We start from the raw sequence: 23,258 nt of genomic DNA, 5'->3' as shown, positions 1-23,258 counted from the left end.
GCCTAGCCTTCATGAACTCCCTCGGCGAACGTTCCGTCGCCTAGCAACCGTGGAACCGCTGGGCAGAAGGGAGAAGGAACTTTAAACGATGGAGCTCGACGTTTTATTTAGCTTTTTAACCCCCAGAAACCCAAAATTAGAAAACAACTGCAAAATATTTTTTTAACCTTTCACATGTTCTAGGAGGCCAGATAAACGGGCCTATTTACACATTTTAACAGCCAATAGTGTTGCAGAACTGAACAATAGGACCTATTAGCAATGTAAATGTGGTTTTAAAAAGAAAAAAAAATGGGGAAGGTTTATTTTTGTGGACTTAAATCTGATGTTGTAATATTACAACCGTGGGTCTCTGGGGGTTAATCATTTCCTTGACTGTTGGAGAGCTAATTCAGAGAAAATACTTTAGACAAGCTGAGCCTGAGCAAAGATGTGATAATAGTTTTTAATACTTTCTAAGGGTCTTAATTTGACCAAAACCGATTTATCACCTTTTAAGACTTTTCAAGACCCAGCGGATACCTTCTAGTAAACAATTCTCATTTGTAAACAAAAATAAAATTCAAGAGTTTAATGCAGAACTGATTTTATTTAGATATTTCTTTTACATGTACATGTTTAATCTTCCTTAACCATTTTTTTCTAGCAAAGTAAAAAGCTGTCAAAGTTCTTCCTTCTCTCCTGGGCTCCTGCTGCTCTGCCTCCCTCTGCAGCCTCATGTCCTCCCAGATCAGCTCCAGAAGCTCATCGCTGGCACCTTCCCCTGGATGCCCATTTTCTCCAGAATAGTCTTAACAAACATGTAAGAAAAGAAACAGGAAGAGAAAAGAGGACAACGGGTTATTCCTTTCATGTTTTCGCAGAAAAAAAATAAACTCAAACGAGTTTTTAAAATATGAGATGTTATTGTACCTCCATGCCACAGCCGCCGAATACTTTGCTCCGGTGATCATGTGGTCCATCTCCGTCCTAAGCTTAATAAATTCCCTGGTTTTCTCTTTTGTTCCTAAAATACAAACTTATATTAAAATCAGGGGGAAACGTAGCGGGAGAAGTACGACACCGAGCGCGGCCGAACATACGAGCCGAGACCGCAATACAAGCACTTTTACTGTAACATTTCTAACTAAAATAACGTTCATGTATCACAAAAAGTCCTTAAACTGACAGTTTTCAAGTTTATACTTACATGTATATGCGCAATCCTCTCCGACAGCTCCCGCTTCACTGTCCGCCATTGTTTTTAAGTTTTTCTGCCGGCCGGCCCGCAAGGCATCTTGGGAAATGCTACCTATTGAAGGATACACCCGACCCATCCTTCATTCAGGCGAAAAGAAGGCCGCATTCGTCGACCGCATTTGAAGGAGTCTTCGAATTGGGACAGGCCGAGTCGCGGCGCTGTGACGTAACCGGCCGACGAATCCGGCCGAGGTAGGATGCAGACCCTGAATTGAGACACAGCCTAAATACCTCTGTGGAAGTATATATTTTTTTTAAATATTATTAAATTGTTCCATATTCAACATTTAACACTAGAACTACCAGGATTTTCTGACCCCCTCAGCTCTACCAGAGGTAGTCAAATGGCTCCTTGGTTTGAAAATCACAACTCAATCATTGACAATTAGCTGCCTTTCATTTGTAAATGGAATGTGGAGTGGAGGAATGTTGGGGACCTTGCAAATTCTCAGTCATTTAGGTTGGCCCAAGCCCCCACAATGCAGGTCTGAAATTGAAGCCAATGCGGAAGTGAAATCAATTGCAGTTCCACCCTCATCCGCTGGGGGCCGGTGTCAGAAGCGAGCAAATCCTCATCGACTCCAAACAGTCCGCTCGGCACAGTGTGGCTGGCACTGTGGAAAATGGCGGACTCTGCAAGTCAAGCAGCTGCTTCTGAGCCCCAAAGGTGTCATTCTTCTTCTCAGAAGAGAAGCAACCATAAAAGACCTAAAACCAGAGTGAGTTTAGGTGAAGCCTACAGCAGATGGACCCAAATAAAACATTTCATGTATTCGCAGCAAACCTGGTATCACGGCGGCTGGAAGCCTTGTTCTATTGGTGCAACCTCCACACACTAGATGTTTGGTGTTCGGGTTCCTTATTCTACCTTTAAAGGTGTGGGAAATTCATTTGCAGTGGTCTCTAGTAGAAATTAATGCCTTGTTAGTTGTAACTGGGGGAAAAATATACCAGTGCACCATTTCCAGGAACTAGAAGTTGCCCACATCACAGCTGAGCTTCAGACGGCAGGTTTTGGAGTCTTATTTCCTTATATTTGGACATCTCGCCGATAACTGATAACAGCAACATGACTCAACCACTGACTAGCAACGCTGATGTTTTATCTCCACAGATAACACAAACCTGGAGGAGCTTCTGCTGTGTGGTGTTGCTAATGCTAATGGTTAGCTTCTCTGCAGTTTCCTGGATGCTAACACAACAACAGCCTTCCCGGTTGTGAGTCAAGATGGGTGAGTTCATGAATGTTAAGTAGCAGCATGATGTAGATCTGTCAGGCTTTTCTGAACTGAGAGTTTACCGACTGCTAATGCAGGAGATAGGTATAGGAGACTATTCTCATGTTCAGCCTGATTGTAATCAGAAATAATCATTAAAAATAGGTTTTCAGTGTTCCACACCTTTAAACATTTATGCACTGTCTTCAGAGATTTGAAAATGTTTATTTCTTTATTTCATTAACTCGTTTTTGTCAGAAATAGAACAAAACAGAATAGAGGTTATCGGAAAAGTGTTTTTTTTTATCATTGGCAAATAGTGACAGAACACCTTCGCATTTCATTTATCGTGTAAATAAAACAAAACAATACAAAGTTAGACACAATCAGTGCTCACTGAGGTCTCAATATTTAATGGTTCAATTAAAATCAGTGACATGAAAAATCATTTTACCATATGGAAGGTCTTTGTTCATCAAGTGGGATATCTTACAAGGCATGACAACACAGACTGTATAGCTTTAATACAGATTTGCTGGCAAGCACTGAAGCCTCGTTTCAAAGCAAACTTGGTTCACTGATGACTAATTTACAAGCATTTACCTAAATCTTCTATCATATTTTTTAATATTATTTGTACAAGATACATTTGTGTACAGAAAGTCATCTGGCATGGTGCATGCCAGCACACACACACACTCTCTCTCACACACACACACACACACACACACACACACACACATACACACACACACACACACACACACACACACACACACACACACACACACACACACACACACACACACACACACACACACTCATGCAAGGAGAAACTTTAGCGTTCTCTCTTGCACATTTACAAGATCACTTATAAACACATCCAAACGCACGCTCATCATTATTATGCATATGTTTCATTTACATTAACAGAGATTGTCATCTCATCACTTTTCATGTTTTCCCTTTTTGCTCGTTGGGATCTTAGTGAAATCCAGAACTCAGTCTTCACGCGGTGTCTTTCAAGCTTTGACCATTGTCACCATTACATAGGGGTACTGCTATGTACAGCTGGAAATGCAGAATCACCCGATGAAGTGTTTATGTGTAGAGGTATAAGTGCTTGGACACGTCACAATGCTTGAATGTGTACACTGCTTCCATGAAGAGGAGAAGATTTCAACACTGACACCTATTTGTGGAATGTGTGAAGCACACAGCCCGGAATAAGAATGTCCCATCGAGGTCCAAACAGTTCATGCAAAAAGGTATGACACTGAGTTGACATAGTGATCATTGCACTGTTTTTGACAATAGAAAAAAATAAAAAGTTGCAAATAAAACACAAATGTTTAATTATCTGTTAAATTTCTGCCACACTTCTTCGATGTGGTGCAGCAAAACCCAAGAGGTTTACATGAAAACGTGACCGTGTGATTTGGTCTTCTTACGTAGGCCAGTTTTTCTCTGGGCTGTGTTTAGTTGAAAACTAAACATTCAGTGTGTTTACATGCACATCAGAAAATCAAACTATTGCCTTAAATAGTCTGATGTTGTTGTTGTTTTTATGCATGTAAATGCATTAGTCTTGCTGAAGGCAAACTGGTTCTAATTGTGCTGAAGTGAACAGATAATGCAGTAGGAAAACGACTGCATCTGCATGAAAACGGATCAGTTTAGAGACGGGAAGTGAAAAGACTGTGGAGGCAGACTTCTGATTGCCACAAAGTAACACGTGTAACACTATCAAACAGTACAGTACATACCAAACAAGCTGTGCTGCAGCCTTGTTGTTGTCCATTCCTTCAGCTATTGTGCATGACCTGTCTTAACTTTGTCTGCTTCACTCTTGCTAGTGTTTGTTTACCATCAGTGTTGCTATAAGCTATCCAGAAGAATGTCAACACAAAAGGGTGCATGTCCCCAGGAGTGGAACAGACTTCGAGGGTTCAATTATCCAATGTACGTACATGTAAACTAGGATAGCGACATCCAGTTTGTTATTTTAGATGGACCTAGATCGACTTAGATCTGCATGTACACACACTGACTTGTGTACTTTTTGTTTCAATCACACTGAATTGGTTTGTGTGACACAACGTGCAGGTCAAAATTTTGAATAAACTGCACCACATTCATGCATATTTGTTCATTATTTCTCCTTATTTTACTCACAATTTTGGTGCGCTGGGAATGTCAGGTTTGTTTTTATCTCCAGTGAGTCGGCCCTTCCAAAATTGTCTCGTGTTTCAAGCGCTATTTATGGCCACTCATCTGAGACAGACCAATGTCCGCTCGGCAGTTATCCCGGCGCTAAATTTGTCTTCCTAATTTCTCCTAATTCTAGCAACAAAAGAGAAAAGAAATTGAGAACTCTTTCAAACTTTCTGAGATAATATGGATACTTCTCTGCAAATCCCATCTGCAATTTGTTGCCAATCGTCTCAGCTCAGAGAGAAACAGGCTTAATACAACAAAAATAATACTGTAGAACATTCAAATGATGTTGTTTTATCAGAAAATTTATAAATAACACAAAAGTTAAAGTTTAGCTCAGAAAGGATATGATAGAACATAGTTCAAACCAAGTTTTTAGGAAAATAATAAAAACATAAGATCTTTACACCAAAAGCCACATGTTACATTCACACAGTTTTTTACTATTCCCTCTTAGTCGTCTGAAACAAAAGAGTTATGTTGAAAAACTAAAGAGGGTTACAGACAGATCAACTGTGCTCACTGTACACTTGTGATTGGATAGAACATTCTAAACAATCTTTTTTAGGTCACAACGTGTCATCCTGTACATATTCCATATATAATTTCAGTTTTGTGATATGAAACAGAATATTTTAAGTCCTATTGACAAAACACTTTTATATATCTGCTGCTAGTATGTCAGATGTTTATTTAAAAAACAAATTTGTAATATCTGAGTTTTATCTTTGTTGGGAATATTTAACACATTTTTCTCCTCTGCTTTTTTGACTGTAGAAAGAAACTTTAAATAATTATGAGGACTTTGTGTCACCTGCAGGATCACATAATATGAGTGTCGGATATGAGGAGTGGAATCTGCATTTGGCAAAGTGATGAAATTCTAATTTTCACTGACAACGTGATGTATGTTCCCTTTGATATGTGCTCCTTTTGATAAAAAATGTATTGTGGATGCCATTTCATGTCCTAAAACAATGAAAAGAGATGACAAGTAGAAGAGAACGAGAGAGGCGGGTGGTGGTGGTGATGGGGGGGTGGGGGGTGGGTGGGGGGGTTTAAAAGTGATAATAAATGAGCTGAAATTAGATTTTCAAACAGGAACACTTTCATTAAATGGATGTTTATAGGAGGGTTTATTTAAGTTGCCTATTTTGAATCCGCTTCATTTTTGTAAGTGACAGAGGTGGAATTGAGCTGCCCTCTTTTTGTCCTTGACAACAGCATTCCCTTAAAAGATAATTTTGCATGAATATAAGATAAATCCCCTTTATGTTGTTAAGGGGCATCATTGGAGGGAAAGCTAAGTGCATGCAAACACAATTTACCTCGTGCCATCCCCCGAGAATACCGCATTGCATTATAGATCTAGGCCCGCTCCCAATTTGCACGATGCTACATGAAAACGAATCTCATGACTCATATACCTGATGATGTAGACACCTGGCTTAGATGTAACATAAAAATGGATATCAGCAAAGTCACCTATTGTTGTTGCAATACATTATACTGCACCAGATCTGTTACAACAGCAAGTTGGTATGAGGAAGAGTTTTTGCACATTCAGGCAGTGATGCTGTTTTGCTGTGGAATCATGAAGGACAGTCGTGCCTATTGTTTGTTTTAATGATTGCTGCAAAAATAAAAATAATTCTGCAGAAATTACAGAAGCCCAGTCTTTTATTCTAGAGCCAGCACATAATAAACAAAACCTGACAAAACGGCACAATTTGTTTTTTTTTGTTTGTTTTTTGTTTTTTTAAAGCTCAGAATAAAAATAAAAACTGGAACAGACGTGTTAATCAGATTATAGGAACACAAAAAGTATATAATAAAATGTGTCGACTTTTCCATGAGTTTTTTAAGCACAATCTATATTATTATTAGAATCAGTCCAGAGTTGTTAGGGTTAGCGGCTAAAATCGCACATCACAGCAAATTCCTAGAGATTTACTTCATAATTGGCTCCAAACTTGTTGTTCTTTGAAGGTTTTCAGAGCAAAAAATTGGAAATTATAAAAAAAAGAGAGAAAAGGCCAAAAATATTTCCCAACACATCTGCATGTGTCTTTCAAGGCTAAGCTGCTGAGATAATGCAAACGATGGAAGATTTTTTTAATAGAGTTGGCAGAGTTTGAGCAATCACCATATGGAAAACATCATGAGTATGCATGTGTGCAGGAGGGTTTGGGGTATTTGGGGAATTTATTCAGTGTGCTGGTCCATGTTGAATATATAGAGTGCAAAAAAAAAAAAGACAGAGATGAAGATGTGTTGCTGTTGACTATTGGCCTGGTTTTGCTTTGTAGTGTGTTTTTACTTTATTTATTTTTTTTAACCCTTCTGCAGTCCCCCTGACCAAAAATAGACTTCTGAAGCACGTTCAGGCGAAAGCATCTTTCACTGCCAAAGGAGTATGGTACACTTGTAATACAGAGCAATACTTCACTAGAACTTGAACAGAAACAGCACCAGCCCAGAGCTCGTAATTAACATTTAGACCAATTTAGCTCAATTATAACACAACGTACTGCATTTGCATTTGTTTCTGTGCCAGGAAATGTTCTTCAAGAACACAGTCTTGGTAAGCTAGGCCCATTAAGCTTAAAGTGTACAGTGCCCTTTTCTCATCACTAAGTGAGCATCACCAAGCGTAAAGTGTTTTTATTTCTTTTTTCTCTGGCATCTACTTTGGTATAGAACTACTTTTCCTTTATCATACACAGGTCTGATGGGTTTCCTTTCGAATGCTGACGTCGTCACACTGATTTATTTTGATTTAGTTGTTGTCTTGTTCCCTCTAAGGTGTCTTCATCGACACATCTGAGCTGAAGCTGATAACAAATTATGCACACCCCCACACGTACACACAACTATTAGCCATGTATGGATGGAGAATATTGACTTTAGGCCAATGGAGAGCTGTCTTTTGGAATTACAGCTGGTGCTCGTGTAAGAACGAGCTACTGCCACCACCGGTGGGTGTGTGCTGCCCGGGCGAGGAGAAGCTTGCCAGCGGGATGACCTTGACCGGGTCCTCCTTCTTACTGCTGCAGTGTCTGTCCAGGGTGTTGTAGAACTGTGGCCGGATGAACCCTTTGTCCAGTTCATCTTTTTTGGGCACAGACCTGCCCAGCGTGTGGCGGCCATCCATGACCCCCATGCCGCACATGTTAGCTTTCACTCCCTGGATGCAGCTCTGCTGAAAGCCAAAGGAGGGGAGAGCAGCGGTGATGGTGGTGTTGGTAGGGGTGGAGGCGGGGCTGTTGCTGCCAGGACTCTGGAAGTGGGCCAAGCTTGGGGGCATCCAGCAGCTGTCGGAGTGGCCCAGTATCAGGCACTCCTGGGTGCAGGTCTCTGAGGCTTCGGCCAGGGCTTTCTGCAGGTTCACTTCAATGGCTGTTCACATGAGAGAGAGAGGGAGAGAGAGAGAGAGGGAGAGAGAGAGAGAGAGAGAGAGAGAGAGAGAGAGAGAGAGAGAGAGAGTTAATATAATAAGTTAGAATGAATGAAGTTCATTTAGAATACAACGATTTTTAGAGAGGTGAAGTCAAAGAATGAACTCATGAATCTTAATATAAATAGAAAAAAAGTTGTCGTTGCATCAGAGGCTGACCCACAAAATGTCAGCCTTTTGGAGGGATGAAAGTCAGTTATAAATGTTTCATTTCATCTTGTAATGAGAAAAACACTAGCAGAGCATTTAATTTCCCATTGGTATTCCCTCGACTCTCTCTGTTTACCTACAATATGCAACAAATTCCCTGTAGCTTAATTAGTTAGAAAAATTATGTCTCGCTGTTTGTGGCTCAGATTGGCTGTACCGAGTTAAATATTTAATGAACATCTTTAACAGAGCAATGTTTATTTTAATCACTGTCAGTGCCCTTTTGATTTCTCAGAACTCTAAATACATTTGGTGAAACAAGAACATAACAAGAAATTGGGAAGGGGGGGTCGTTGTCTTGTGATGTAGGAAATAGATCGATAGATTGGCAAACATACAAATAAATTAGTACAATAATGCCAGAAAATGTGAATTAAATGATGAAAGATACACAAGAGGAAGCAAATATAGGAAGATTTGGAGGTACAGTCAATGTAGCAGCTCTCGTGTTTCCTGCATGAAAAGAAAGAAAAAAAGCTGAAAGCCAAATGAAGATGTAAGTGAGCAAGGCTAAGGACTGAAACTATCTTATCTCATTATCCCAACATTGACATCACATGTGGAATGAGCCTGGGATGAGGCCTCGGCGTAGTGCCTCAGCAATAAAGCCTGTCATGGCAGATAATTAGAATGTAAAACAGTATGCACCAAGGCAACCCAGGGCCCGCGGTGTTATGTTTCCTAGGCCATGCAAAGGAAAGAGAGGTCTTCATTCAAACATCACATCGCTCCTTTAGGCCTCAGCTTCAAGCTGTCATGTAGAAATTATTTAGCGTATTTGCACAAGTAAAGCTGTTATGAATAATTAAGCAATTAACATTGTAATACTCAGTCTGAATGGTTTTCTCCACACAACTGGTTGATCTGATCTGCTTGTTTCTCCACAGATGTCAGGAAAAACTTCTGATTATAACAAATATTCTGATTATCTTAATAACACCTCTTCTTCAGAACAACAAAAAGGGACACAGAATGGTCCAGTGAACAACTTTCGTTCAAATGTGTGCTCTGAAGTTTGTGATTGAATATCCGTGCATCAGCTTTAATTATGCGAGCAGCGTCTGAAAGCGAATCACATGGTATAAATTGTGAGGGTATATTTGGAAGGCCCCTGCAGAGTCAAATCTGTCCTCTCCATATTGAACTGAAGCCACGGAACGGGAGTGTATAAATCCCCTGGGTGGTAAACGTGTCACCTTTCAGAGGGTCAGTAACTTCATTAAGGCAAAAATGGACGCCGCTTTCTCATTCTCTGAGCTAGCACAATAGGGCCGAGCCAAGTCTCTGTCGTGCCCTGAGTCAATCTTTCTCTGAGTGCTTCTCAGCTGCTGGCGAAGCATTTTTAAGATGCTAATGTTTTTGATCGGAGCTACTGCAGGCTAACATAAACGTCCTACCCCAGCGCACACTCAATCAGACAAATAGATGTTTGTGTTCTTTCTTCAACTCATTGCTTCTCGATCAAATTTAATTGATCCGTACAATCACAAATGAGGCTGTGCTTTACGTTCTGTAACCTGCTTCATAAACGGAGCAGGATCTATGGCCCTCAGATGGTGGGACAAGCAAATATTGTTTTTGTTGATCAATCGCTGCAGGTGATAAAATTTGATTTTCTGTATTTACACATGCTAAGCTGGCTTGGACAAACGCACTGCCACAGTACAAAAGCACAGGTTTGTTTGAGAGACACTTTGTGTTCTGATGTTTTCTGCTGATTAATTCTTCACGTTTCATTTCTTCCACCTCCTGTTCTTTCAAATGCATTCATCCCCTCAGGTTTCTGCAGTTTCTTGAAGGAATGTCTGACATTGTTGGCCAATATCGGCATTAAAATGTATCGCAAATGATCGGTTTTGGTTTATAATCTTTTAATGTCACAAATTTATAAAGTATATTATCATACATCAAAAATATGATTGATCTGAGGTTTAGTTTTTAACCAGAGTTGATTAACAGAGTGATGGTAGTTACCAACAATTGCTTAGTTTTTCTTTTTTCCTTAATGAAGGGAGACCCCACATATTTCAGTTTACTTCTATATTGGAAAGTGAGAGTTGTACTACATTGATATATTGGATACTAGTAAGAAAACGCCAAAATTGCACGTTCCCAGCTACAGTTTAAATCAGCACACTAATTTAGCTATTAGACAAAGATGTACAAGATGCAATTTTCAAGTGATGATTAAATTTATTAAGGGGAGGAAGCTATCCAAACCTGCCTGCCCCTTCTTAAGTCATGAAATAACTGTGATTAACCTGTTATTATGCAAAGATGAGTTTAGTTTCAGTGGTCACACTCAGACCTACTGCTGTTTCAGAACCGGAATGCCTTTCTGTAATTCTGAATTTAATGTTCGTTCCCCTGGCCGTTGCAGTGGTCTCTACTGTAGTAGATATGAATGCCTTGTGAGTCAATCTCTTTGGAAAAAAAGCTCTGGCGCTCCGGTTTCAGGGAGTAGAAGTTAGCTGGAGGAGAGGAGAGCAGAACACGACAGGATTTGGATTCTTATTTCCTGATATTCGGTCATATCTCCTCTGACTGACTTACAGCAGTTTACTCTGCGACTTTCATGTTTTATCTCCACAAATGAAACAATCCTGAAGGAGTTCTGCTGTGTGGTAGAGTTGCTAATGCTAATGGTTAGCTTGTACTAGCCGAGGTGTGCTCTGCTCTCTCCAGGATGCTAAATCAAAAACAACTTCCCCATCATGTCCATTAATGGTAATCTACAGTTTGACTTAGATCTGACTGGCTTCTCTGACCTGAGCGTAGCCACATCTATTTTCTATTGCTGGCTAATGCAGGAAATAAGGGTAGAAGACTTGTTTCACATTTAGCCTGCGTTTAAAACTCAAAATGAACAATCATATTTTAAAAAATAACAAACAGAAAATGGTTTATTGGGAACTACATCTTTACGTTTAGGTCAGGTACTTTTTCACACAGGGTTAGGTTGTGTTTGATTCTTTTATTTATCTAAAGGCAAAATCATTAGAAATGAGGTCTTTGTTTCACCCATCTTTGTCCATTCTTGAATCTAGTTTACTGATCTGAAACATTTATATCAAAAGGTGAAAGCCAACTACTTTTGTTTCATAAGTGGGACAGCAGTAGCTTTGGAGGTAGAGCGGATTGTCCAGGAAGGTTGTAAGTTCGATCCCGGCTCCTGCCAGGGAATGCTGCTGTCGTGTCCTTGGGCAAGACACTAAATCCACCTTTCCTGCTGGTGGTGGTCGGAGGGACCGGTGGTGCCAGTGTATGGCAGGCCTCATCTCTGTCAGTGCACCTCAGGGCAGCTGTGGTTGCAATGTAGCTCATCACCACCAATGTGTGAATGTGAGGTTGACTGATTGTGTTGTGAAGCACCTTGGGGGGTTGTAGAACCCCTAGGAGGCGCTATACAAATGCAGACCATTTATATAATTATTTCATACTGGCTGCATTTGATAAGAAAAGTTTAAAAAATGTTTCCTAAATTGAACTCATATTTGTGCTCCTAAAACCTGGAACAACATTTATGTTGACAAATCTCTCCGTACATCTCTTCTTAGAGATGTTTGTTTATGCTATCTTACTTTCCTAAATAATATTTAATCTTTAAATAAAACTGAGATGTTTCCTATTTATGTACTGAATTTCTTGTTTATGAAATAAATCATTTATATGGTGTTATGATTAGAAGAAGTGGTAATGATTCATATTCAACGTCTGATGTCTTACTTTCCTTAAGTTCAAATGAAAATATACAAAGCAGGTCTTGATACAAACAAAATAAGGGTTGAAAGTGCAACTTGCAGACTTGTGCTGTTTGAAGCATGAAGTGGAAATTGTAAAAATTAAGCGTGGCAAGATATTAAAGCCTGTTTTTGTACAATGGAGAATGAGTAAAAAGCACAGACAAATACAATACTGAAAAGCCCACAGAAATGATTGGAAGATCAAATTACTGAACTTAAGCAAAAACATCCTTTGAAAATGGTGGGATGATTTAGCACCTTTTAAAGGCAATTAAAGACATGTAGGGTTAGTTTTCATGCACACATTACTGGGAGCAAAGGGACATGTATTGGGACATGGGTGTCATCTCTGACCCTGAGCTGACTTTTATCCATCATATTAAAAATATCACCAAAATAGGTTTTTATCATCTAAAGAACATCGCCAGAGTCCGCCCCATTCTCTCTCAGGCCAATACGGAGATGCTGATGCATGCTTTTATCACCAGTAGAATAGACTACTGCACTGCCTTGCTTTCTGGTCTGCCTAAAAAGAGGATTTCAGGTTTACAACTATTAAAAAACTCAGCAGCACGTGTCCTGACGAAGACCAGGAGGCAGGAGCACATTACTCCAGTTTTAGAATCGCTGCATTGGCTCCTCGTATGTTTCAGGATCGATTTCAAAATACTTTTAACGGTTTTTAAGTGACTTAATGGTCTTGGGCCTTCTTATCTTTCAGAACTGCTTTTACCGTATGAACCCAAGCGGTCTCTGCGCTCCTCTGGCAGCCGTCTCCTTGTCATCCCTAAAGTCAGGACACATATTCACGGCAAGGCGTCCACCCAGTACTACAGTCCTCACCTCTGGAACGAGCTGCCAGGGGACCTCAGGGCTGCTGAGAATGTTCATGTTTTTAGAAACAGGCTCAAGACTCACCCTTTTAGCTTAGCTTTTAACTAATTACTATCACTTTTTAAATTATTTAAGTACTTAGGTTATTTATTTATTTTACTTTTTTAAATTTATTTATCGTGTTCTTTCTTTATACGTGCTTTTTAAACAGTTTTTTACCTTGATTTATGATCAACATTATTTTAATATCTACATAACTTTTTATATTACAATTCTCATTGTAGCTCTTTAGATTTTATATTTTAACCTTAATTTAACCTTTTTACAGTGCTTCCTCTGTGGGAGCCCTCTGCCCCGGCATGGTGGTCAGCTGTGGTAGCCTGGATGCTTTCCAGGTGTGCCTAGGTGGAGGTGGGGGTCTCTTCCCTCCCTGCCCTGGGCGCCCTTTGTCAGTGCTTTGGTTGCTGCTGTGGATCTTCTGCTGCCGGGGCGGATGGCTCACCTGATGGCGTTTCCTTATCCTTACCTTAGCTGGTCTGGCTCATCTGATCTCAGTCAATCGTGTTTTTTACCATGGGGAAGGGGGCATGTATGTGTGTGTGTGTGTGTGTGTGTGTGTGTGTGTGTGTGTGTGTGTGTGTGTGTGTGTGTGTGTGTGTGTGTGTGTGTGCGTGTGTGTGCGTGTGTGCTGGAGGATGAGTGTTGTGAAGGGTTTTTTATTGACAGACTGTTTTTAAAATTCTGGGGATGGGAGAGAATGTGGGTATGCGGGGCGAGTTGCATGTATTGTAGGATAATGTGCTATATAAATAAAAGTTGATTGATTAATTGATTGATTGAATAAACATATAGACAAATAATCAGTTCTCTGTTTCAGAAAGCAAAGCAGACAGCAGCTCCTGGCTTCCATCACCAGTTTTACTCGGCTTGAACTCATAACAGCTACATGTCAACCGTCTGCGATTCTGACAAATCCTCTATAAATTATTTCTTAACCAGCTTCTGAAGGAGACGTGGGGCCTGTACTATTTTCTATTCCGGTGGGATAGTTTGGATAGGCTGCAGTGGGTTTTGGAGGGTTAGAAAGGATGACTTGAGTGATGTCGCTGACAGCTCTTGCTGCTTTTGTCAGCCAGAGGTATGCTGCAGCCGATACCGCCGTCTTTTTGTATTCTGGGAAAACAACTGTACCCTGTGGAGCTTTTGGAAGAAATCAAACATTACTGATGCAACAGATCTCACGGTGCAAACATTCTTTCCCGTGCTTCCTTCAAGGAAATTTGAAAGGCATACGAGAGGGGATAATGGGAAACCATCACGTGTAATAGACAGCGCGACTGAGATCAGGCCTACGTTTCTTATTTGTGATGATTCATCTTCACTGAGTAAATGATGTGGCTGAAAATCAACCCTACAACTATCATCTGAACATCTAGCCAGCATCTAACTGGAGTGTGGATTCAAAAATTTCAGTCATGATCTGATTCAAAACAACCTGCATGTCAGGCTGATGTAATATCCACAGCCTTGTTGTGTGTTTGAAGACATCATGACACTGTTCTAGGTTTCCTGGTTGGTGTTTGTATAAGGTCGACACCAGAATTCGCTGACAGCAATCTTGTTCCGCAACAACAACACGTCCTTTGGCCACAGATCAAACAAAGCTGCTTCCACATTCGGATGACCTTCAGTTGATGTGGTTAAATATTACAGCTTGCTTAATCGTTAAGTGTATCTGCGAGAAAGGGGCAGTATGATTATTGTTCTAAAGAATGCGTTCTTTACAACGAATGAAAACCTGACAGCTTTCAGTCTGACTGAAATCATAGAGGGACTGACACAATGTAAGGGAATATCTGGGTTACACTTGATAAACGTGCATGCCCAGTCCTGCTTTAAAACTAAACAAAAAACTGTGAGTGATGTGCGTTCAGTTCAAAGACTGGGGAAATGTGACTGAGCTGTCTTCCTCTACTTCCATTGTTCAAAAGCAACACTATTATATTTTGTTAATGTGAGTTGCCATGTCACAGTTGTGGAGATAGCATCTGGGTGTGAGTCTGAAACTCGTGCTTTCACTCTTCTGGATAATTAAGACTAAAACAAATATTAGAAACATCATTCTTTGAATGGGCAGTAGCATGGTATATGGCCTGTATTTTTATAGGGTCCAGTGACCAATGCCTACTGGTTGTGCAGCTCACCAGGCTAAAGAACAAAGGTGACAGATCATCTGCTGCTGTGGCCCCCAGACTCTGGACCTCTCTCCCCCTGAGCCTGAAATCAGTGGACTCAGTGGTCTCCTTTAAAAAGCAGCTGAAAACTCACTTGTTCAGACTGGCTTTGACGTGACCTTCTTCACCACAATAGATATGTATATAAACACTTGAAGGTGAAAGCGGGAGTCGAGGGCTTAGCTAAACGGCGGCCATCTTACCTCAGACAACAGACCCCTCCGCTCTCAATGGTAGGAGCTGGAAGGTGAGTGATGAGCTTCAACCAAAACACTCTTAACTCAATTAAATATTAACAGATTTACAAGCGGTTTGCCTTGTTACAAACCTTAAAACACATGGGCTTGAAACAACATACTTGCACATATTGAAATTAACGCTTTTGCTTTTGAAAGTGAATTAATTGTGAACTATGTGTCCCGCCTAGGCTGTTTGCATGTTATTCAGGTTGAGACCACAATCTATATTTTATGTGGTTCTACAAAACCAATGATGCTTTTACAACAGCCAAATAGTTGTGTAAATGGCTGTGTTTGGGGATGTCTAACTTGGCTTAGAGATGACGAGGCTATGGTGGGTGCACTGCTTGGCAAAACTAAGTTGACTATTTACCTCAGTGGGAGTCGCTCGTTTGATTTTAAATAAATTAATGCTGAATTGCCTGTGATTTTTAAGTGTCTTGGTTTGTTACACAAAACTTATATTGAGAAATATTGAAACAGGACATTTCTGGATTTGTGTTTGCAGAAATACACCTTTTATTAATTGTGAAACTCGAGGGTCAACATGCCTGACTTTCATGCAGCCTACAGATGCTCAAATCGCCGCTGTGACAAATCAGGACAACGTGGGATCACCTGTCATCTGTAACTGTTGCAAAGAAAACCCACCTTGTACATTATTCAGTCTGTTAATTGTTTTTATGTCAATAAAATAATTTGAAACTGCTGTTCCATTGCTGCTGCTACCTTCTTCTATACATTGTTTATCTGGTATTATGAATGTTGAAAATCTCCTTCACAAGATCAATCCATTATCCATCCATCTTGTTTATTAACCTAATCTATCTTTTGATTATTTACTAACTTTTACAGAAAGCATTTCTAAAGAGCTTATAATTCATCAAAGAAAGTCAATAAATAAGAAAACAAAAGTTTAGAAATAGTGAAAATGCAAAATTATTTGCTGGGTTAATCTTTACTGCTGGCGGGCCGGTACTGGCCGACAGATGCGATTTGGGTCTCGGTTGTCTTAATTGTTGGGGTGCACATTTTGTATCTATGTTCTGTTTATGTGGGCTTTACCTCAAAAGAACCTTGAAATCTCATCTCTAAACAAATCTTATTTCACAAACCAGGAATATGTATATATATAAATAGATAGATAAATCTATATAATATATTAATAGGCTATGTATACTTTAAGTTACTGTAGCTTACAATTAAATGTGTTATTTATGAAAGATTAAATACTTTGTGGAGTGAAATAACAGGATTCTCTGGGCCAAACCCATCCTATTTCATAGACACGTCTGTGCCGTTTATGACAAGTCAAACCTTTTGGAAATCGGTTGAAATTGGAGCAAGTTAGAGTTGTTTAAATAGTACATGCACCATACAACCCAATGTCAAGAAAGGGGGCAGCTGTCTGAGGTAAGATGGCCGCCACGTTCCTACGTCGCATCCTATTGGCAAACGGCAGTGACGAGGCATCTAATGTTTATATACATATCTATGTTTACCACTCCCTCCTTGTTCTGCTCTTTCAACCAGGTCTGCGTTTCCCGAGATCCACTGATTTCCCTCTATCCTATTAATTGTAAATTTCCCTTTCCTTACATTTCTTTAATCACATTTTTTTCATTTTTACTATATTTATTTAAATGTATTTTTTTCTATATTTTAAATATTTTGCTCTTGTGAAGTGCCTCATGATTTTTATCTTGAGAGGCGCTATATAAAGGCTTATTTCTTTCTTTCTTGCGCCTTCTACAACCATCTAAGGCACTTCAGCACACAATCAACCATTCACCCACGCACACACACACACACACACACACACACACACACACACACACACACACACACACACACACACACACACACTGGTGGTGATGAGCTACATTGTAGCCACACCTAGGGCACAATGACAAGAGCGAGTCTGCCGTAAACAGGCACCACGGCCCCTCAGACCAACACCAGCTGGTTAAAGTCTAATTCTCACTTCTCCGTCAGCTGCACAAGGAAAAAACACACACACACACAAACAGAGATGTTTTGCCCACATACATTTCCTGGGCAGTGTTGCAAAGCAATTTCCCGCCAGGACAATCTGTCTTGTGTTTCTACCCACATTTTTGGTTAAAAACGTGGTCAATGAACTAGAGTCTTTACATGGAGGAAGTGAGACTTCAAAGTTTTACTGCAGCCAGCCACTAGAGGGTGATAGTCTTGTTCAACTTCTGATCTGCATTCAGACAGTTGTTTTCTCTAATGGACAGGCACTAAAAGTTAAAATGCTTTTAATTGTTTACCAAGGAAAAGAAACAGACACATATTACCAGTCATTTTTAATGCTGAAATGATGTCGAAATGAAAACTGCTCTCAAAGTGAAAATCAAATAAAAATATGGATCTAGTTTCAGATGCTGAACCAACACCATCATTTATTTATTGGTCTAAATAATAATAAATATTTCGGACAGTGGGCTTGAACCAAGGTTTTATTGGTTTAGGCACTGTTTGCATCCAGTTGAGCTAAACAGCCACACTTGCCTTTGGCATTATTACAATATAAAATCATGTTCATCATATCTGCAGCGTAGTCCAAGTCATAATTTGTAATTAGGGTTGAATCCTTTAGACTTTGCTTCCCTGTTTTATAGCATAATCAGGTGCCTGTAAATGAACATGATAATAAACACAGCTCATGATGGAATGATAATTGGGTTTGGTGTCATTTTATGTCAAAATGATTAAACATCACATGCCTGATGACATTTTAGTGTTTCGTTTCATCCTTTAAAACAAGTCATCGGGAATGTGGCTACCAAATTTCAAGGTAATAGCATCTGTTTGTTTCTTCACACTCATGTTCATTTTCTGTGAGTTTCTGCCAGGGAATCCACAGATGTGCACACACACACACACACACACACACACACACACACACGCACACGCGCACACGCACGCATGCACGCACGCATGCACACACACACACACACACACACACAGGTAGAATGCACATTAGCCATCTGACTGGAGCCCCTCTGAACAACAGTCTGAGATATTTAACATGACAGTTAATGATTTTTAGTGACAGAGCTTGTTACATCTTGATAAGCTTCACATTAAGATCTGCACACATATCACGATTCAGCTCATTATTTCAGCATGCACAGACTCATTATTGCTAATTAAAAGGATAATTGCATACATCGAGAACATTCAATTATTTGAGCAGCCATCAGGAAGGTGGACAAGGACCCTGACTTATCCTACATCAGCTATTTGTTCAGTTATTATTTATTTATTTCATGTTTGGCCTGTTTTGGTGTTTGCCTGAGTGTTGCATACATGAGAGCCCTAGCAAATAAAACATTGATTACTTTCTCCTGCTTAAATGTGAGTGTGCAATTCTGCTGCAAGATTTTATTAATTTATTTGCATGTTTTACATCCAAGTTTTATGTTTAACAAATCATTTTACACCTTTAAAACCTGACGAATAAATAAAGAAAAAATAGAAGTGATGCAGTGTGTAATAATAATAATTTTAAATAAATAATGCAATTATCACTTGTAATACCTTTTTCTTCCACTAGAAGGACAATGTTTCAGAATTCCTGTTTTTTGAGGAAAGGACTAATCCCGATAAAGAGAGATTTTAGAAATAAGAGTGTCAAACTTGGCACAATTACAGGTTTAAAACACAAGTTGTCAGTCTGCATACTAGTTTGTTTTTAAGTTACTTCAAAGAACAAATTAACCCATTTCCTCGACAAATGTAAAATCAACCAATGCTCCACTCTGCTCACTGTCAGATCTTTTAGGATTATTAGCAGATGTGTGACTAAGTCACTGCTTTGCAAGTCACAAGTAAGTCACAAGTCTTTCTAGTCAAGTCTCAAGTCAAGTCCAAGTCAAAGACAACCAAGTTCAAGTCGAGTCCAAAGTCAAAGATGTGGAAGTCCAAGTCAAGTGCAAGTTCTGAACTTTTAATTTTCAAGTCGTATTCAAGTCATCTGTCCAACTTCAATTTCATCAAGTCAACCAGTGCAAGTCGATTTAAGTTGCAAGTCATTGGCGTTCAAGTCCAAGTCAAGTCATAAGTCTTTATATATTTTATCAAGTCAAGTCAGAAGTCATTAAAATAACGACTCAAGTCAGACTCAAGTCCAAGTCATGTGACTCAAGTCCACAACTCTGATTATTAGGTTTAGCAACGCCAGAAAATAAAAAAAGGAATCCAAGAAAAATATATTTTTTTCTTTCAAAGATGTGAAATTGTTGAAAACATTAAGTGGGTTTGGAATTTTTTTCTCCTTGCTCGGACTGCAACTCACTCCAACACCCAATCTGAACGAGAAAACGAGTGGTTATTAATAACAGTGGTATTAAAAGCACTTGGTGTTCCACTGAAAAGGAAGGTGCCATTATCTGAAGGATGGGCAAATGTTTCAGTTTCATCCAATTACAGAACCAAGGCAGCCCACTTACAAGTTCCATGCATATCAACATCGCCTTTGTTTTCTGTGGGATTAGAGATCACACACTTGTGACTAATTCATGCAGCACCTTTTGATGTTGAATGTGAAGTTATAAGCCATTACAGATTTGTTAAAGAATGGTTTCCATAGAGATGAAAGTCATATAATGTACTTCTAAGGTATCCTCATTGAATGAATTACAAAGGAAAACTTCTTAGGAAAGGTTTTTAATTCTTTAGTGAAAATGTTGGAAAGTACTCATCTGTGGGTGTCAGGCATGTCGTTTGGTTTTCTATACTTGGTTTGATTGGTAGAAGGTGCAGAATAATAGCTGGTAAAGGCAGCGAGAATCTGCCATCGTCACTGCGGTCAAGGACAAATAAGAGAAATAAATACTTTGCTGTGGCAATTGAAAGCTGGCGTGTGTTTGGAAGGCAGATGAGGCATAACAGAGAGGTCAGAGGTGACACGTTGAGCAGCGTTAAGGTAAACTGATTGTCAAGGCCTCTTTAAATGTGTGCAAATAACCTTGTCCACAGAGTTAGCAATGATTTGTCTCTGTCTGCTCGTCGCCTTCATCAGGGAGACTAAAGCGCAGGCCAAAGAGCGGCCATGAGTTAAGTCTGATATTAACAAAGTAGAGCATTCCACTGAAACATAAATATCGGAGCAATTCTATGGATCTGCGATACAATGTCAGATATACCAAATGGCAGACCAATCGCTCCCTCTTTTTTTATCTCTTAAAACAAACAGCACCAGAAGTAACGAATGGCCTTTTTTCAGAGGAGACAATGTGACTGTGATAAGAAGGAAGTGAGGTTGTCCATATATACTCTAGACTAATTACGTCTGATGTGTTTCACCGAGACGTGGATGACAACGGCGAGTCTCCGGGCCACATACGTATTTATCAGCGCTCGTGGGACCCATACAGTTCCTCGCCTGTAATCCATCTAGCCTTGTCTTCCCATGACCCTTTTTTGCTTTCCGAGGGTTTGACCCATTGTAACCAAAAGTAATTGCAGGCAGAGAACAGCATCTAATGATTACTCTATCTGGGAGTCTGAGGGAGCGCGAAAAGTCACAGACAGGTACTTTCAACGAAAGGGAGGAGGCCTTTTTGTTCCCGACACACAATTTCAGACTACAAAGAATATTATTGACTTGGCAGAGATTAGAACACCAAAACAAATAACAAAGCACGGAGAGAGGACAAAGTGCACAAAGAGAGAAAGGATCTCTTGAACAACCAAGTGCCAAACACTCGCTTATTTTCTTTTTGTTGCCATTGATTAAAAGTATGTTTTAGTTTGAAGCACCCATTTCTGCACTCAGAATATAAAACACATGGAAAAGTAATGTATATCCTTTTATCTTCCAGTCACCTTTGTTGTCGAGAGGAGAAAAAGCACCAGAACATTTCTCCTTTTTGCTGCAGCATGAGACATTTACTGAAAATAAAGCAATCCCTGACATCTACAAGTGGATTTGTGTGATTTCTATCAACATAGGGCACAGTTGGAAACAGAAACAGTTTTCTTACACTTGATTCTTTTCTCTCTCTTTACTCTTTTTTTTCAGTGTGACATTGGTTGATTGCATCTCTTTCATTATGCCTCCGGACCACGATCGGGCCTCCCCCACCTGAGGACAAGATGCCGGTGTCACCATCAACACAATCAGGCCTGGCCAAATACCCAGCATGGGCCAGATAGATGAGAGGTACAAACACCATAACAATCTGCAATCAGCGCTCATCAACCACAGTGACACACCGAGGAGGAGGCACGACGTTTCTGTGGGGGGTAGAAACACAGGACCACTCATGGAGGTTCGTGTGTGTGTGTGCGGTGATTGCTCTCAGTTTAAAATCTCACACAAGTGTAGCAATTCATTCTCTTTCCTGTAAACGTGCTGTTGTGCAGGAGCCGCTGCTGCACATACCGTGCAGGTGCGCCGTTACCGACAAGGAAGCAATAAATAAATGTATATTTATGAAACAAAAAAAAAAGAAAGAAAGAAAACCATCTCAAAATTCATCGCACATCAGAGAATGGTTCAACATTTCCATACTGTGAAGATAATGTGAGCTCTGGGAAATGAAAATAAAGAAAGAAGAGAAAATATTTTAGACAGATTAAGAGAGAATGAAAAAAAAGAACGGTTGATGAAGTACGAGCTGACAAAGCAGTCTGATATTTGCAAGAAGATTGGATTATTCCAGCTGGAATACTGTCAAACCGATCTTGATTATTTTGGAGATGACTTTGATCTAAAAATGTAAATGTCACTTATAACACTCCAAGCTCTCAACCTAAAAGCTGATCTGAAGTAAAAGTGGGTCCTCGAAGATTTGAACCTGTTGCGTATTCAATTCAATTCAAAGATACTTTATTAATCCCAGAGGGAGATTAGAGGTAAATACAGTATAAGTAGATGTGGGGATGCATTTTCTTGAATTAGCTGATCATCAGCGCTCGTTTATACGTGATGGAAGATCCTGGAGAGACAAACTGTACCGGAGCTGCTGATGTGCTACATCCTATGTCATGTAACAAGGAAATTCATCACGCTGACCCATTGGCCCCAATTATTATGGAAAACAAGAATGAATCAAATTAACATTGAAGAAGCTCTCAGTTCCAGCAGCCTGTCTGCATTTAGCCGAAGGGTACCGCAGGGGGAAAAGAGAGGGTAATAAACAAGGTGCCACTCTATACGCCATATATCTTGCAGTCATTGGTGATTAGCTGTTTTTCCCTTAGCCATACATTATTGTTATTGCCTCCATGGCTGGGCAGATAGGAAGCGGATACAAAGGCAGCGTGAAGCCCATCTTTCAACTGATAACGGGGCCGACTGAGAACAACTCGGCTCCGGCAGAAGCCCGATTTCACGACATGAGTAATCTGGGTATGTTGAGAAATCTAATCTCCGGTATGACAGCACTGAGAAGAGGACTTGATGTACAGTTTTTGTTGTGTTTTTCTAGCGTGTGGGGTTTATTGTATGGTGAAGCACTCCTGAGTAAAATAATTCAATGTTGGTACAAATAGAAGTCTTTACAGATGTCAGCGGCTCAACTTGCGATGTTTTGTCCCAACAGGCAATAACTGAAAATGTGTGTAAGATGTCAAAAAAAAAAGTATTTGGTTTTCCCTCTCTGTCTCCTTTTTCTTTTTTGCCCCTTTTCGTCCTCCGAATGTTTTGCAGACGGCTCAGGCATGAATGCAGACTGTATACAATATTAGTCACAGCCGTTAGCGGAGAGCAAACTTACATTTCCAATATCAACGCGTGGCATGGTAACAGTTTTAAGATGAAGGGCAGGCTCCCTCCAGATTCCCCTGAGCATGTACACTTTAAAGGTTTTCCCTCTGAAAAGTGCCACAGAACC

The 23,258-nt window shown here is 39.9% G+C and overlaps 1 protein-coding gene and 1 long non-coding RNA gene across 2 annotated transcripts in view; both read right to left on the bottom strand.

Moving 5' to 3' along the window:
* Positions 1-664: 664 nt before the first annotated feature.
* Positions 665-1,325, bottom strand: LOC139072086 (uncharacterized). The gene is made up of 3 exons (XR_011521696.1): positions 1,190-1,325; positions 913-1,006; positions 665-790 (listed from the first exon to the last, which is right to left on the bottom strand). It is a non-coding gene; the product is annotated as an uncharacterized lncRNA (long non-coding RNA).
* Positions 1,326-2,849: 1,524 nt separating this feature from the next.
* Positions 2,850-23,258, bottom strand: part of pcdh11 (protocadherin 11) — a 199,194-nt gene continuing 178,785 nt past the window's right edge. Inside the window, exon 7 of the mRNA XM_015946579.3 lies at positions 2,850-8,072. Coding sequence (XP_015802065.1) covers positions 7,609-8,072 — 464 coding nt within the window. The 3' untranslated portion in view covers positions 2,850-7,608. The remainder of the gene's footprint in view (positions 8,073-23,258) is intronic.

This window comes from Nothobranchius furzeri, chromosome 1 (assembly GCF_043380555.1).
Source record: "Nothobranchius furzeri strain GRZ-AD chromosome 1, NfurGRZ-RIMD1, whole genome shotgun sequence".
Classification (NCBI taxonomy): Eukaryota; Metazoa; Chordata; class Actinopteri; order Cyprinodontiformes; family Nothobranchiidae; genus Nothobranchius; species Nothobranchius furzeri.
Note: the sequence above shows the minus strand (reverse complement) of the source record. Positions and strands in the feature narration are given on the sequence as shown.